At 38.1% G+C, this 18,326-nt stretch overlaps 1 protein-coding gene and 1 pseudogene across 1 annotated transcript; both read left to right on the top strand.

Annotated features, from left to right (window-relative positions):
* The first annotated feature begins 517 nt into the window (after positions 1-517).
* LOC105051630 (uncharacterized) lies at positions 518-16,031 on the top strand. Its single transcript, XM_019852627.3, has 5 exons — positions 518-1,022; positions 1,872-2,281; positions 4,994-5,212; positions 14,283-14,700; positions 15,619-16,031. Exons 1-5 carry the CDS (start codon positions 611-613, stop codon positions 16,029-16,031), a joined length of 1,872 nt encoding a protein of 623 aa, XP_019708186.2. The 5' UTR covers positions 518-610.
* Positions 9,486-12,088, top strand: LOC109506229 (endochitinase EP3-like; annotated as a pseudogene).
* Positions 16,032-18,326: the final 2,295 nt, after the last annotated feature.

The following is an 18,326-nucleotide window of genomic DNA, read 5'->3' as shown; positions in this document are numbered from 1 at the left end:
TCATATTTAATTGAGGACAAGTTGATCTAATATAGATAAAATGTTAAATTTAAATATAATAATAAAGTGGAAGTTTTAAGTTTGGTGGGCTTAGAAGTTAAAATCCCGTCCACTAATTGACGGGGCATTAAATTTTTCTTTAAAAAAGACCAATCAATGCATGTTCGGGGCATCATGTGTATTTAAAGAACATGATAACGTGTGGCTAGTGATGCATTGGACACTCAAAAATATCTATACATCCCTCTAGTTATCTTTTATTTTTTGGTATAAATATCTATCATCCTTTACTCCTACCCCACACCCTCATTGGAGACTTTATAATTTGTAAGCACCCACTAAGAAATCTTGGCTAATCCACACCCTCCATTTTGCACCGTCTGACACAAAATCACCGAAGTCGCTTGGAATAACCATCAACTTGTCGGCGCCCTCTTTATTCCACCAAGGACCACAGCTATTCCCACCACTACAAAGGAAAAAAAAAGAGCCCAAGTCAAGCCACCCAATTAAGCCTCCAACTCGCTTCAGTTCAAACTTCCTCAACTCCTATAAATCTCTCCCCAAGTCTCAACTCCATCTATCCAACGTCTCTCCCCACTAGGCTCAAATGTCTGCCAATAAAATGGGATGTAGTATAACTTTATTCCTTCCTTTCCTACTTGCTGGAATAATCTCCTCCGCCACCGCCCAGAACTGCGGTTGCTCGCCGGACCTCTGCTGCAGCCAGTGGGGCTACTGCGGCACCGGCAGCGACTACTGCGGCACGGGCTGCCGCGAGGGCCCATGCGAGTTGTCGCCGCCCACCAACGACGTCTCGGTGGCGGATATCGTCACGCAGCAATTCTTCGATGGAATTATTAATCAGGCGGATAACGGGTGCGTCGGCAAGAGCTTCTACACGAGAGCTGCCTTCCTTGATGCTCTCGACTTCTACCCCAACTTTGGCCAGGTTGGCACCGTGGATGATTCCAAGAGGGAGATTGCAGCCTTCTTCGCTCATGTCACCCATGAGACCGGACGTAAGTCCTCCTACGTATAACTTTATTCCCGTTGGCTTATACTGTGGGATTTTGTATCGGGTTTTGCTTTTCTTTTAGATTTCGTTTCAGTTGAGAACAAGGAAAATTGGAATAGGAAAGTTATGCCTACTCGAATAGTTATGCCCAAGTTATTCCTACTACTTTTCTCTTCGGCTAGAACTTTGGAATGACTTTTGGCTGAGGATGTTCTTATCCAGAGTTTAAAAAAACAGAATGAGCAGGCGTAAATGATGGTTTTATGCGACAAATAGTTTATGATAGTTTTTTCTTGAGATAGTTGTAGACCTGGAATTGGTATAATCTCTATTTCTTTCTTATGCCGGTTTTTCAAAGATTATTTAGCTGCTTAATTTCTTTATTCCCCATGGCATATAAGTAAACATTATTAAGATATTTCTCTGGGGAATATGCTTTGGTTCTACCTGCCAAGGTGAATGAGACTTTTCTACTAGCTAGCGATGAATATCCCACCAACAAAGCTTATGGATAATATCAGATTCTTGAACACATGCATCTCAAGATCATGAAGTCATGTGAGATCCAAAAACAGTGCATCTCCTATGCCATTAAAAGCATCGATCTAAGCTGCACAACTGACACAAGCCAAACCGTACAGATGGTCACAAAAAAAGAAAGGAATAAGGAAACTCACCCAAAGGAAGGAAGTTCATTATTTCCTCCAATTTATCTTTTAACTTGTAACACAACCAAATATCTACAGGTTACCTTCTATATATGTTTACTGTAACCTTTATCTTTCTCGACATCTCATGGATTAGTGCTACATCATCATCCAGGAGCAAGACTAATTTGTATTCTTCGATGCAGATTTCTGCTACATAGAAGAGATCGACGGCGCGTCGAAGGACTACTGCGACAAGACCAACACACAATGGCCATGTGTTCCAGGGAAAGGGTACTATGGCCGTGGTCCAATTCAACTATCCTGGAACTTCAACTATGGTCCTGCAGGAAAAAGTATTGGATTCGATGGCCTGAATTCACCTGAAACTGTGGCTAACGATGCTGTTATATCATTCAGGACAGCTTTGTGGTATTGGATGAACAATGTGCATTCACTCATAACTTCTGGCCAAGGATTTGGAGCTACGATTCGAGCGATCAATGGTGCTCTTGAGTGTGATGGCAAGAACCCAGAAACAGTTAATAAACGCGTCGGATACTATGAGGATTACTGCAAGCAATTTGGTGTGGATCCAGGAGCTAACCTTACTTGCTAGACGCCATTATGATTTACCAAGAGCTCCAAGTCCATTGCATGTTAAATGGGGGGAAATAAATATTAATTTAAAATTACTGAATAAAGTCTACCTAGCTCCAAGTCCATTTGTGTGTTAAATGGAGGGAAATAAATAAATATTCCTATTCTTCTTCTTAATGTGAAATCCAAAATGGCTCTCCTGTTGTGTTGCATGACATTTTCCTTTTTCTCTACCTGAGCAATGATTATAATGCACTTATCATCAGTATAGGCTATCCAAAGTGGAGCTTCACACCACTCATCATTATTCAAACACTGAAAACGCTTATAGACTTAAAAATGAATATTTTAGAGCCTCCGATCCATGTATTTAGTGCGGAAATAGATGATACCATTTGTGCTGGCATTCTAAAGTCACCGGTTCACCATTAGCCAAATAAGTCTTTAGTGCATATGATGATCTGTCTTCTTGAGAATGAAGATCTTTCCAACAATGGAGCAGCAATATTGGAAAAATAAGCAATAATACAGAACACTTGAACTCCTAGAACAATAGAGAAGAGAACTAAATATTTCATTCAATTCAATATGGCCTTTTATAATGGTTAATGTCAAGGATTCACAGCCTAAAAGGTTTAAGTTATTGCATGGAGACTGGCCTAGGCTTATAAACCCATATGAGGTACATTGTGACACAAATCGGCCCCTACTCGAAGAGGGGTCCAACATAGCCAAAGTCCTACATGACCTCGGTAGATCCACATGATTGATAAGGCTATGTTGCACATTAGATCTGGTTCTAATACCACCTTTAAGGAACTTATAAACCTAGGTAGCACTATCAATTGACGTGAGATTATTATATTAAGCATCCTTGTTTTTTGTTGTGGGATCCTGGTGCTACCCATGAAAGTGTACACACTTGTTTCTTGTTGAAAAGGTAAGGATTTTACAGATATCGGGAAAAATCGTACAAACGAATCTTCCCTATAATCCATTAATATTTGATTTAGTACAAATGTTGAAGATGATTGTAGAAATGACCCTGTCGTGAATCAAACTCTTATATGATCATGTCTCCAAGATTTATGTCAAACTTTTAGCTCCTCCATTAGCTTTAAACATGTACTGTCAATGCATGTTGGCTAGGTCTACAATGTGCATCGGTTTGACTGAATAATATCATTCTAGACCATTACAATAATCTAAATCGTTGGCCATTTTTTTCAGAAAAGTATGAGGACTAAGTCATCGCCATTTCATTAAGCATAATAAAAGAAAGTTGATACAAGAGAAGAGAAGAGGTTGGCTTGTCTGATTACATTCAAAACCTCCGTCCATAAGCAACGATTAAATAACCTTGCCCTATCAGAACACCATAATACAAATCTCTATCAAAACCAATCTCGACCAACAAAGTGAAATGTCATGCCCCCAATCCGAGATCGTAAGCCGGAGGTTATGACAATCACCGCATACTCATAGGGAACTCTCCCTACAAGCATACAAGGCATCTCATCACGATATCAATGCATCACAGTAGAATAAAATTAAATAATTATTATTCAACTTTAATTCAAATAACTAAATCAAATATCTTACGTCCAATAAAATTTCACTAAAAATAAAATAATAGATGTAAATTCAATGAAGTTAACAATGCTAAATCTCGCCTCCAAAAGCTCTGTCCCAATATTATTTTCCACGTTCGCAATTAATTATCTAAATCTGAAAAATAAAAAGAAAGGTAATGAGCTAGACAGCTCAGTAAGTAATAAATATCTCAACTAGACATTTCAAATATTATATAATTTTTAAAAATAATACTGCAAATAAATATAAAAATATATTTCATGCTAATTCAATATAAATCCAATCTTTTCAAATATTTATATACAATATAATCATAAATCCAATTCGAATCAAAACACTCATAACTCAATAGTCTCGACTATGACCAACGTTTAACCCCCATTGATGGGATCCACTGAATACCAGTGCACAACCCCCACTGATAGGGTCCACTAAATACTAGCGCACAACCTCCACTGGCAGTATTCACTAAATACCAACGTATGATCCCCATTGACGGGGCCTATTGAAACATCGTTAGGCTGAGAGCATAAATCTGATCAAAATACTTTTATATCATAATATATCATAATTTTTCACTGAACATATGTATAATCAATAATCCATAATATTTCAAAATCACTTTTCGTTCAAAATATAATTTTATAAATCATACATAATTTTAAAGAATAATTATTTATTTTCAAAATAAATATAAAATATCTCGAGAAGATGATTCATTACTTATCTTTCACAGATCACTGAACGAATAGATGGATTAACCTTTAAGAGATTCTTCGGTGCCTATTATTCAAAATTATATTCTTACATTAATTTCAATTCAAAATTAAATCTAAATAAATCCTAAATCAAAATTTCACTTGAAATCGAACTCTTCACTAAACTCGATCAAAATCATCAAAATGAAGTCTTTCACTACGCTAATCTTAGAAGGATAACTTTGGAAAGAGAAATCCATCAAGAGAGAGAAACAATCTAGAGAGAGAAAGTAGAGAGAGAAAGTTTAATATTCTAGAAAGAGAAAGCAAGGATTCAGACTGAAGGAAGAGAGAGAAGAGGGAGAGAGAGAGAGGAGAGAGAAATTTCTCTTTCTTTTTCTTTTGTTTTTCTTTTGTTTTTCTTTTGGGCGAAACAGGGGACCATGTGGTCCCCCCTTGTTCGGTCGATTAGAAGCGTGGCCGGCACGACGATGGCTAGTGGCAGGAGGGGCTACGATGGTGCAGCTCGGAAGAAGCCAGATCGACGGTCGGCGGTGACCACCGGCATTGAAAAATCAAAGAAAAGAGGGGCGAAAATAGGAGATTTTTTTCCAACAAAATCCGACGAATCTGGTCACCGACGATCGTGTACACAGGCAAGAGAAGGAAGGGAGAGAAAAGAGGAAGAGAAGTCGGGGCTTACCTCGAGTTCCGGTGACCTCTCCGACGAGAAATCGAGGTGAGCATAGTGATGGCTTCCGCGAGCGATTTCCAGCAATCCTCACCGTTTTAGCTCCTGATTTCTTTGGTGGGGGGAGAGAGAAGAGTCTCTCCTTTAAATAGGGTCAGAGGGGAAGAGTTTGACTCTTCCCCGGAGTGTTTTCCGACTCTGATTAAGAGCCGGTCGAGAGGAAGAAGAAAACTCTCAGGAGTCTTCTTCGTTTTTTTTTTGTTGGGCTTTGTGGGCCTTTGGGCTGGATTTAAGGCCCAAATGGGTCGAGTATTACATTTTTCCCCCTAAAAATAAATTTCATCCTCAAATTTTTTTTTCTGCTTAAGTCCTCCAAAATTCAGATTACTTTTATGTTAAATCATGTCATCCTCTAATTTCAAAATCGAATCTTTAATCATAATATCTATCAAATCTAATTATTTGAGAACAATTCAAACCATTATGCTTTCATTGCGCACTCTGATTCAGTCCACTAGTACACGTATGTCAATTTAAGTTTCTAAATTATATCATGATCAGTATAAGTCATTGTCCCAATATTCCTAGTGTCTATCCACCAATACTCATGTCTGATTCTATATGTCATATAGTTTATCCACTTATGCTCTGATACCATATTAATTGTCACGCCCCCGACTTGAATCGCGAGCCGGAGGTCATGGCAACCGCCACATACTCATAGAGAACTCTCCCTACAAGCATGCAAGGCATCTCATCATGATATCAATACATCACAGCAGAATAAAATCAAATAATTATTATTCAACTTTAATTTAAATAACTAAATCAAATATCTCACATCTAATAAAGTTTCATTAATAATAAAATAATAGATGTAAATTCAATAAAGTTAACAATACTAAATCTCACCTCTAAAAGCTCTGTTCCAATATTATTTTTCACGCTCGCAATTAATTATCTAAATCTGAAAAATAAAATAAAAGATAATGAGCTAGACAGCCCAGTAAGTAATAAATATCTCAACTAGATATTTCAGATATTATATGATTTTCAAGAATAATACTGTAAATAAATATAAAAATATATTTCATACTAATTCAATGTAAATCCAATCTTTTTAAATATTTATATACAATATAATCATAAATCCGATTCGAATCAAAACACTCATAACTCAACAGCCTCAACTATGACCAACGTTTAACCCCCATTACCAAGGTCCACTAAATACCAGCGCACAACCCTCACTGGCAGGGTCTACTAAATACCAGTGCACAACTCCAACTGGCAGGATCTACTAAATACCAACGTATGATCCCCATTGACCGAGCCCACTGCAATATAATTAGGCTGAGAGCATAAATCCGATCAAAATACTTTTGTATCATAATATATCATAATTTTTCACTGAACATATATACAATCAATAATCCATAGTATTTCAGAATCACTTTTTATTCAAAACATAATTTCATAAATCATGCATAATTTTAAAAAATAATATTTATTTTCAGAATAAATATGAAATATCTCGAGAAGATGATTCATTACTTACCTTTCACTGACCACTGAACGAATAGATGGATTAACCTTTAGGAGATTCTTCAGTACCTATTATTCAAAATTATATTCTTGTATTAATTTTAATTCAAAATTAAATCTAAATAAATTCTAAATTAAAATCTCATTTGGGATCAGACTCTTCACTAAACTCGATCAAAATCATCAAAATGAAACCTTTCACTATGCTAATCTTAGAAGCATAACTTTGGAGAGAGAAATCCATCAAGAGAGAGAAACAATCTAGAGAGAGAAAAATCTAGTGAGAGAAAGTAGAGAGAGAAAGTTTAATATTTTAGAGAGAGAAAGTAAAGATTCAGACTGAAGGAAGAGAGAGAAGAGGGAGAGAGAGAGGAGAGAGAAAATTCTCTCTTTTTTTCTTTTCTTTTTCTTTTCTTCCCGTGGTTTCTTTTGGGCGAAATAAGGGACCGTGTGGTCCCCCCTTGTTCGGCCGATCAGAAGTGTGGCCGGCACGACGATGGCCGGCAGCAGGAGGAGCTGCGATGGTGCAGTTCGGAAGAAGTCAGACTGACGGTCGGCGGTGACCACTGGCACCGAAAAATCAAAGAAAAGAGGGGCGGAAACAGGAAACTTTTTCTTTAATAAAATCCGACAAACCCGATCACCGACGATCGTGCACACAGGTAAGAGAAGGAAGGGGGAGAAAAGAGGAAGAGAAGCCGGAGCTTACCTCGAGCACAGTGACAGCTTTCATGAGCGATTTCCGGCAATCCTCATCATTTTGGCTTCTAGTTTCTTTGGTGGGGGGAGAGAGAAGAGTCTTCCCTTTAAATAGGGTCAGAGGGGAGGAGTTTGACTCCTCCCCGGGTTGTTTTCCGACTCCGATTAAGAGCTGGTCGGAAGAAAGAAGAAGACTCTCGAGAGTCTTCTTCATTTTTTTTTTTTGTTGGGCTTTGTGGTTCTTTGGACTGGCTTTAATTAAGGCCCAAATCGATTGGGTATTACATGAAACCTCCGAAACATTGCTCCCGATGCCCTCCATCACTAAAGTCACTCTTAGCTCTCTATTTTCACCCACTTAATATATACTTTGGAAACAATTTTGTTTAAACAAGTGATGGGCTAACTAATTACTAGCTATTTATCATTAAAAAAAAAGAACATTTGCATATTTCATGGACATAATGAACTAAACTATTTTTATCCAATTGAAAATAGTCTCACAAACGAGGCAATACCCCGTATAGCCACATATAGGATCCTCCTTATCAATCAAAAAAGTCCACCTCAGGTGGAAACCATGCAGGCCAATCAACTTTCCACTGCTGACACCCTTAATATTAGACATGTGATATGCGACCTAGTTAACTCCCTCTATACATGCTGCATTTTATAATATTCTACAACATGCAAAAGAGTAAAGCACCGCGATTTTAGCTTTTCCGCGGTATCAAGAAGGAAAACATGTTATAATGAAGACTACAAAAAAAATTATTTTGTTGGCCTTAGTTAGCCCTAATTCGGATATATTTAATGTGTGCTATCTGCCTATTGACACCTCTTAATTACATGGGAGCTAAAAATTTTTCATTTCAAATGGGATAAAACCACAAAATGGAGCTCATCATGACTATTGTAAAAAATATGACACATTGATGGATTTCAAGGAAAAATGGATAAAGCCCAACACCCCATCCCTCACTCCCAAAACTCGAACAAAAACTTGGAAGGTTTCTTCTTTATCTTCTTCTACAAGCATATGGGTCGGTTTCTATGTAATCCGCACATTTTTATTATCCAACGTAATGTTTGTTATATGTCACGTCTAAAAGTATGCAAACTGGATGGGCAAACAAAGGGATTGTGCTGTATCTTGAAAAAAAAATGATTGATCTTTTTTTATGATGTCAATTATTAGATCACGTTTTGTATAACTTGCAAAATATAATAATTTTTTAAAAAAATATACAGCATAAATCATGATGAAAATGCAATCGAGCAATTGACATTGTGAAAAAAGATCAATTATTCTTTGATACAATCCAAACCCCAAATAGAACCTATCATCGGAGGAATGAGGCATCATGTATATTTAAAGAACACGATAGCGTGTGTCAGCGATGCATCGGACAGTCAAAAATATGACAGTGTTTAGGCCTACCCTACACCCTCATTGTATACCCTATAATTTGCAAGCACCCCCAATGAAATCCTGGCTAACTCACACCCACCCTTTTTCGCCGCGCGACTCATAATGTCCTTCAAAGTCGATTGCAACGACCACCACCATGTCGGCTCCCTCTGTGTCACAGGACTGAAGCCTTGGACACGGGCTTGGCATGGGCGCAGGCGGCACCATGCCATACGAAAAGGTTGGGGGTTTTTTCCTGTAAACACTTGTGTCTCATACCTTGGGGTGTTGGCTGGCTAAGGGAGTTGGCGCCATCACGGAAGCAATTTTGGAAGCTGAAAGTTGCCCCGTGACACTCTGCATACCACCAAAGACCACGACTAATTCCCACCTCAATTGAAAAAAAAAAAAAAAGAAACAAAGAAAATCCCAAGTCAATCCACCAAACAAAGCCTTCAACGTTCTTGAATTCAAACTTCTCAAAGTCCCAACCTATCTATCCATATATGCAAATCCCTCTCTTCAAAGTCTCAACTCCCATCTAATTAACATGTCTCCCCGCTACCCTCAATCTGCCGCCAAAATGGCATGTAGTATCACTTTATTCCACCTCTTCCTACTTGCTAGAATAATCTCCACCGCCACCGCCCAGAACTGCGGTTGCTCGCCAGAACTCTGCTGCAGCCAGTGGGGCTACTGTGGCACCGGCAGCGACTACTGCGGCATGGGCTGCCGCGAGGGCCCATGCGAGTACGTTTCAGCCACCATCTATGATGTCTCGGTGGCGGAGATCGTCACACAGCAATTCTTCGATGGAATTATTAATCATCAGGTGGATAACGAGTGCGTCGGCAAGAGCTTCTACACAAGAGCTGCTTTCCTGGATGCTCTCAGGTCCTACCTCAACTTTGGCCAGGTTGGGAGTGTGGATGATTCCAAGAGGGAGATTGCAGCTTTCTTCGCTCATGTCACCCATGAGACTGGACGTAAGTTCTCCAACGTATGACTTTCTTCCTGTTGGCTTAAGGAATAGGATTTTATATTGGATAGAGAGAATGGAACGGATTAAGTACCGGTTGAATAGCATAATTAAAAAGATATTGATGCATGACATGTCTGGCGGGGTATTTGCTCTTTGTTTCTCTTTTAGGCTTCGTTTGAGTCGATAATAAAGAAAAATGGAATAGAAAAGTTATTGTTAAGATTTGAAGCCTCAACATTCGGTCCATATTGAGTCCACAGCGAGGTTCGCGATGAAAAATAGAGTCCAACGAGATCAAGATCACCTCAAATGGAGCTCGAACGGAGGAGATATACGCGTTTGAAATCGGCACGGAACTCGAAGTGGAGAAAGATGCGCGGGCCAGCCCAGGCCCAGGCGTGCAGGGCACAGCACGAGCGCGGCCCAGGTCCATGCATGGGGCGACCCAAGTCCAGGCGCCCGCGTTGGGATCTCTAGCCCAGTCCACCGTGGACCAAGCGGTCCATGGCTCTCCGCATGGACCATGTGAGTATTTCCCATGCATTTTGCACAGTCCACGAAACTATTCCATGGTTCGGTCACAATCAGATGGCTCTGGAAGACTTGTGGTGTTAATCCAACGATCCGAAGCTTGATTGGGCTTGATTAGGACTCCTAAACAGGTTCTAATTGAGTTGTTTAAGCCTTTAAAATGCCTGATACAGTAGAACAGAGGTGTGGTGTGGCTTGGTGGTCATGCACGGTTCCTTTCAACAGCCGAAAATCAAAGAACCCGGACCAAAGAGAGAGAGCACACGACGCTGAGAGAAGGAGCAAGGCTCTTGGACAGCAGACAGCGGTCGCTTCAGGGGGTCTTTCTAGAGAGAGAATTTTTGTGAGGAAAAACTTTCTGTAAGAAAAAAATTGAGTGCATGAGAGTTGAGGATGAGATCTTCTCTTATAATATTTTTTTTCATAATAAAGTTTGCATGTCCCGTAGAGGCGAGTCATTTTTTGGCTAATCCACGTATTTGATTGTTTTCTGTTTTATTTCTTCTTTCTTCCTGCTGTATTGCGTGGTACTGAAAAGATTTTAGGAGGTGGTGTCTTGACCAGATATTTACCCAACAGTTATGCCTACTCGAATGGTTATGCCAAGTTTGTTGGTTGGAAGACGAGTCGACGAAGCACACCCTTCTATGTTTTTTTAGAGTGAGATTGATTTGAAGGATGGCAAATGGTCAGCCTTGTGGGGCATGTAGCTTCCTAAATACAATCCGTTGGAGTACGATCAAGGCATCGATCCGTACTTAGGGAGATGGGATGGTGCATGTCGTCTATCAAATCTGACTTTCTAAAAATAATCTGATCTTCGAAGCCTAAGTTTTACTTGAGCATCAAATATTAGAGAGAGCCATTTGCTTGGTTGTGGAGTATAGTAATTTCGATGCTGCTAACCATCTCTTAACAGTCCGGATTCTTAGGACTCTCATGTTACTCCGACTGCGATCCAGAAGATTCTTTTCATTTCTTGGGAGTCTCTTCCTTCAGAATTTGCCAAGATTAATTTTGTTAGTGGTGTTAGGAATGGTAGGAGTGGCTTGCTATGTCATTCGGAAATCCAAATGCCAGGTTGCTGGCAGCGGAGGACTTATGTCTATTTGAGCTTTCCATCTCGAAGTAGAATTTCGAGCCATCGGGATGGGCATCATCTGTCCCAGACATGAGCTACAAGCGGAGAGACATCCAAGAACAAGACTAATATCTATTCTTCGATGCAGATTTTTGCTATATAGAAGGAGATCGATGGTGCATCGCAGGACTATTGCAACGAGACCGACACACGATGGCCATGTGTTCCAGGAAAGGGGTAGCATGGCCGTGGCCCAATTCAACTATCCTGGAACTTCAACTATGGTCCTGCAGGACAAAGTATTGGATTCGATGGCCTGAATTCACCTGAAACTCTGGCCAATGATGTTGTCATATCATTCAGGACAGCTTTATGGTGTTGGATGACCAATGTGCATTCACTCATAACTTCTGGCTAAGGATTCGGAGCTACGATTCGAGCGATCAATGGGGCTCTTGAGTGTGATGGCAAGAATCCAGAAACAGTTAATAAACGCGTCGGGTTCTATGAGGATTACTGCAAGCAATTTGGTGTGGATCCAGGAGCTAACCTAACTTGCTAGATGCCATTAACATTTTACCTATAGCTCCAGGTCCAAATGAAAAAAAATAAAAAAATATTAGAATAAGAAGAAGTCAATAAAAAAATTCAAAATAATCCTCAAACTCATAGAAGATAATAGTCCAATGGACATATTCAATCATATAAAAAGATTTGACTCTTTTTCAAATATATATATTGATTTTAGAATAATATTAATAATTTTAGTTAGTGTTGCTTCGGTAAAAAAACATTTTTTAAAATTAAAATTAATAAACTCTTATTTAAGACCAATAATGTCTCAAAAAAGATTAAATAGATTGATTATATTATCAATTGAAAAAAAATATTAGAAGAATTTGATTATAAAAATTTAATTAAAAATTTTACATCTCAAAAAATTAAAAAAATAAAATTTTAATAAAAAAATTTATATAAATTTTAATAAAAAAAATTTATATAAATTTTAATAAAAAAAATTATTTTAATATTTAGCTTTAGGCCTCCATATGTATTGATTACCTCTGGGATACTTGATGTCTTCCGTGAATTATTCTAGAGTTAGCCAGGGAGGACCTTATAATCTTTGGATAATCTCTCGAATATTGACTCCGTCTTGTTCAAAAACAGGGGAAAGTGGGGGAAAAACAGGACTTAAAAGGCTGGAAAAAGCATCCGAATGACAGTCAAATCCAAATGTCAACCCTTGCTATCTTCCACCATCTTTCTCTTGTAACTGCTCATTAAAAAAACTAGCCTTAATTTCTTTGGAAATTCTGATGATAAGATCACTGGCAGTGCCACCTTTTTCTTCTAGAAAGAAAGAAGATTCAAAGTCGCAAGCCATACCATGCCGTACGTCCCACTTTTTGGATAAACTGTACGTCCCTTTCCTTTCGCTTTGGTATCCAAGGTCCAAATCTTTGACCATTCATCCATGAAACATGATTCCCACCATCTGCATTTGAAAGAATTTATGAAAGTTTATGGCTTTTTTTTTTTTAAAGATCTTCTATGTTTCTATCTATAATCTTCAATACTTAAACCCTTTTTACCTGAGTTTGAATTTTCAAAATTGTTTCAAGAATTATAAAAGTTCCCATGAATTGGAAAAAGTCCTCCACATGGAGAAGCTTCTGAGTTTGAGCCTTGGAAGTGTTTGTGGAGTTTGGATCCAAGCAATTCGCCTGAACTCTGAAGGCAATGCAATAATAATTATTAGAAAAGAAAAAAAAATGTAACAAATTTCAAACATGCATAAAAATGCAACCTGTTCTTTTGAAGGAAAAGATGTTAAAAATTATGCTAAAAGTTTTTCATTTCCAAGTGGATAAAACCACAAGGTGGAGCTCATCGTGATTATCATAAAATGTATTTTTTTTGGTAATGACTATCTTAAAATGTTACGAGACCAACTGCAATAGTATTAATGGATTGAGACCAATTGCAAAAGATGATGGAGAAGAAAAAATAATTTTAAGATCTTCTTCTACATGCATATAGGCCGGTGTACATCTTAATTATCCAGTGTAATGTTTGTTGCACGTCACATCTAAAAATATGCAAACGGGATAGCCATAAAAGAAGAGTAATCATATTTCTATCAAAAAAAAAAAAAAAGAAAGAAGAGTAATCATATTTAATTGAGGGCAAGTTGATCTAATATGGATAAAATGTTAAACTTAAATATAATAATAAAGTGGAAGTTTTAAGTTTGGTGGGATTAGAAGTTAAAATCCCATCCACTAATTGATGGGGCATTAAATTTTTCTTTAAAAAAAACCAATCAATGCATGTTCGAGGCATCATGTGTATTTAAAGAACATGACAACGTGTGGCTAGCGATGCATCGGCCACTCAAAAATATCTATACATCCTTTTACTTATCTTTTATTTTTTGGTATAAATATCTATCATTCCTTTACTCCTACCCCACACCCTCATTGGAGACTTCATAATTTGTAAGCACCCACTAAGAAATCTTGGCTAATCCACACCCTCCATTCTGCACCATCTGACACAAAATCACCGAAGTCGCTTGGAATAACCATCAGCTTGTCGGCGCCCTCCTTATTCCACCAAAGACCACAGCTATTCCCACCACTACAAAGGAAAAAAAAAAAAAAAAAAAGCCCAAGTCAAGCCACCCAATTAAGCCTCCAACTCGCTTCAGTTCAAACTTCCTCAACTCCTATAAATCTCTCCCCAAGTCTCAACTCCATCTATCCAATATCTCTCCCCACTAGGCTCAAATGTCTGCCAATAAAATGGGATGTAGTATAACTTTATTCCTTCCTTTCCTACTTGCTGGAATAATCTCCTCCGCCACCGCCCAGAACTGCGGTTGCTCGCCGGACCTCTGCTGCAGCCAGTGGGGCTACTGCGGCACCGGCAGCGACTACTGCGGCACGGGCTGCCGGGAGGGCCCATGCGAGTCGTCGCCGCCCACCAACGACGTCTCGGTGGCGGATATCGTCACGCAGCAATTCTTCGATGGAATTATTAATCAGGCGGATAACGGGTGCGTCGGCAAGAGCTTCTACACGAGAGCTGCCTTCCTTGATGCTCTCGACTTCTACCCCAACTTTGGCCGGGTTGGCACCGTGGATGATTCCAAGAGGGAGATTGCAGCCTTCTTCGCTCATGTCACCCATGAGACCGGACGTAAGTCCTCCTACGTATAACTTTATTCCTGTTGGCTTATGGGTTAGGATTTTATATCGGATAGAGAGAATGGAACGGATCAAGTACTAGTCGAATAGTATAGTTAACAAGATATTGATACATGACATGTCTAGCGAGGTGTTTGCTCTTGGTTTTTCTTTTAGGCTTCGTTTGAGTCGAGAATAAGGAAAATTGGAATAGGAAAGTTATGCCTACTCGAATAGTCATGCCCATGTTATTCTTATCCCTACTTTTCTCTTCGGCTGGAACTTTGGAATGACTTTTGGCTGAGGATGTTCTTATTCAGAGTTTAAAAAAAGGAATGAGACAATTATAAATGATGGTTTCATGCGACAAATAGTTTATGATAGTTTTCTCTTGAAATAGTTGTAGGCTTGGAATTGGTATAATCTCTATTGATTTCCTTCTTATGCCGGTTTTTTAAAGATTATGTAGCTGCTTAATTTCTTTATTCCCCATGGAATATAAGTAAACATTTTTAAGATATTTCTCTTGGGAATATGCTTCGGTTCTACCTGCCAAGGTGAATGAGACGTTTCTACTAGCTAGGTAGCCATGAATCCCACCAACAAAGCTTATGGATAATATCAGAATTCTTGAACACATGCTGCTCAAGATCATGAAGTCATGTGAGACCTGATACTCAAAAAAAGAAGTCATGTGAGACCCAAAAATAGTGCATCTCCTATGCCATTAAAAGCATCTCCTATGCCCAAAACTTTTTGTTCATTATTTCCTCCAATATTTTAGCTGTTAGTTTGATTTCTGTCCAGCTTTTGACTTGTAACACAACCTTCTATGTTTACTCCATATGTAGCCTTTATGTTTCTTGGCATCTCATCAATTAGTGCTACTTAATCATCCAGGAAGAGGACTAATCTCTATTTTTCGATGCAGATTTCTGCTACATCGAAGAGATCGATGGCGCATCGAAGGACTACTGCGACGAGAACGACACACAATGGCCATGTGTTCCAGGGAAGGGGTACTATGGCCGTGGCCCAATTCAACTATCCTGGAACTTCAACTATGGTCCTGCAGGACAAAGTATTGGATTCGATGGCCTGAATTCACCTGAAACTGTGGCTAATGATGTTGTGATATCATTCAGGACAGCTTTGTGGTATTGGATGAAATATGTGCATTCACTCATAACTTCTGGCCAAGGATTCGGAGCTACGATTCGAGCGATCAATGGTGCTCTTGAGTGTGATGGCAAGAACCCAGAAACAGTTAATAAACGCGTCGGATACTATGAGGATTACTGCAAGCAATTTGGTGTGGATCCAGGAGATAACCTTACTTGCTAGATGCCATTAACATTTTACCTATATCTCCAGGTCCATTGCATGTTAAATGGAGGGAAATAAATATGAATTTGAAATTATTGAATAAAGTTTACCCAGCTCCCAGTCCATTTGTATGCTAAATGGAAGGAAATAAATATTCCTATTCTTCTTCTCCTCCTCCTTCAGTGCTTTAATGTCTAATCCAAAATGGCTCTCCTGTTGTCTTGCATGATATTTTCCTTTTTCACCTACCTGAGATATGATACTAATGCAAATATCAATATAGGCCATCCAAAGTGGAGATTCATGTGAAATCCAAAATGGCTCTCCTCTTGTGTTGCATGACATCTTCTTTTTCACCTACTGAGCAATGATTATAATGCAAATATCAATATAGGCCAGCCAAAGTGGAGATTCACACCATTCATCATTATTCAAGTACTGAAAATGCTTATGAACTTAAAAATGAATTTTGATGTCTCTACCAATGCAGCTAGCTCCAAAATAGATGATACCATTCCAAATTACCAGTTGACTATTACCTAAATAAGTTTGTAGTGTGCATGATGATTTATCTTCTTGAGGGAGAAGATCTTTCCAATAATGTAGTCATACAAGATAAAGAAGCAAATATAAAGAACTCCAAAACTCACAAAACAACAAACAAAAGGACTAAATATTTCATTTACTTCAAAATGACGTTTTTATAATAGCTAATATTAGGACTGGCCCAAGCTTACAAACCCATGTAGGCTACCTTATACCATCCTCGTCACAGATTAGCTCCTATTCGAGGAAGAGGCCCACCTATGGCCCTAGTTCTAGATGGCTTGGTAACCCCCGTGAAATATCCATAGGACTGATGAGACTGTGATGCATGTTAAATTGGTTCTAATACCATTTAGTTTGTCATGGACTCACAGTCCAGAAAGGTTAAGCTATTAGGTGGAGGATCAGCCCAAGCTTCTAAACCCATAGAATACTCCTTTATCAATCGGTCCAAGACAATCATATTAGGCACCTCTGTTTACAGATGGACAAAATTTTTGTGCACCGCATGTGGTGTAATAAAATTAGCGTAAAGTGCATTACCCAACCATATTAGAGCGCATATCCATCGCTTTCCAACGCACATTTAATAACGCATTTAATGCCTGCGGTTTCACTTTTGCATTTGAAATTTTAAATGATGAAAATATTTCTCATCTTTTAAAAAAATTATGACATCCTGTAATCATATTATGATATTCTATTATCAAATTATGATTTTCCGCATTCAGAATGTCATAATTTTTTTCAGAAATCATAAAGAGAGTAGTATATTTTCGTCATTAAAAATTTATAAAATTTTTAAATAACGAAAATATCTCTCTTATGACATTCTGTGTGCAGAAAGTTATAATTTGACTACAAGATATCATAATATGGTCATGGGATGTTATAATTTTTTCAGAAGAAGATGAGCATTTTCGTCATTTAAAATTTCAAATGAAAAAGTAGATCTGCAGACATTAAATGCGCGTTGCAAAGCGATGGCTACGTGATCCAATCAGGTAAGACAGTGCATCTTTTTTACACCAAATGCGGTGTACAAAGAATTCTATAGTTGTAGGATTCCAGTCCTACCCATGAAAATATCCACATATGTTTCTTGTTAAAAAAATAAAGATTTTACAAATAAGGAAAAATTGTAGAAAAAAATCTCTCCTATAATTTGTTAATATTTGATTTATACAAATGTTGAAAGTGGTTGTAGGAATGATGTTCTCATGATTGCTTAGGATTTTTGATGGATCTTGATATCAAGATTTTTTTTAAAAAAATTTATCTAGATTTGACAATATTAACTTGGTTAGATCATATCTCCAAGATTTATGTCAAACTCTTTGCTCCTCTAGCTAGCTTTAAATATGAAACAAGTTAAATGTGTAACGGCCCGGTCTACTATGTGATCAGTTTGACTGTTTATCATTCTAGATCATTATGACAATTGAATGATTGGCCTTTTTTTAAAGAAAAGTACAAAAAAAAAATCATCACTATTTTTTTTTGAGAAAAAAAAAAGAGATATTTCCCCGAGAGCTATATATTATAATTTAATTATAATATTTATATAATTATCTGAGATAGTAATTTAAAATGTTCTCAAGACCAAACGCCTGAGAGAACAGAAGAGTACAAAAAGGAGGTAGAAGAGGCCAGCAAATCCAACAGATTCGTCTTATCGGTATTTCTCCGATCAAGGCTCTTGGTGGTTAACAGGTTCATTCTCCCATGTAGAGGATCCAGCTACCCATAAGTTTTTCGAATTTAAGG

The sequence above is a fragment of the Elaeis guineensis genome, chromosome 9 (assembly GCF_000442705.2).
Source record: "Elaeis guineensis isolate ETL-2024a chromosome 9, EG11, whole genome shotgun sequence".
Lineage (NCBI taxonomy): Eukaryota > Viridiplantae > Streptophyta > Magnoliopsida > Arecales > Arecaceae > Elaeis > Elaeis guineensis.
The sequence above is the reverse complement of the archived record's forward strand: the minus strand, read 5'-3'. Positions and strand labels throughout refer to the sequence as shown.

Bases quoted from the DNA above. Each gene is read 5' to 3' on its own strand.
- LOC105051630 (XM_019852627.3), top strand. From the start codon at position 611: ATGTCTGCCAATAAAATGGGATGTAGTATAACTTTATTCCTTCCTTTC. The intron at 5,213-14,282 runs GCAAGAGAAGGA...TCTCCCCACTAG, and splicing joins ACCGACGATCGTGTACACAG to GCTCAAATGTCTGCCAATAA. The intron at 14,701-15,618 runs GTAAGTCCTCCT...TTTTCGATGCAG, and splicing joins TGTCACCCATGAGACCGGAC to ATTTCTGCTACATCGAAGAG.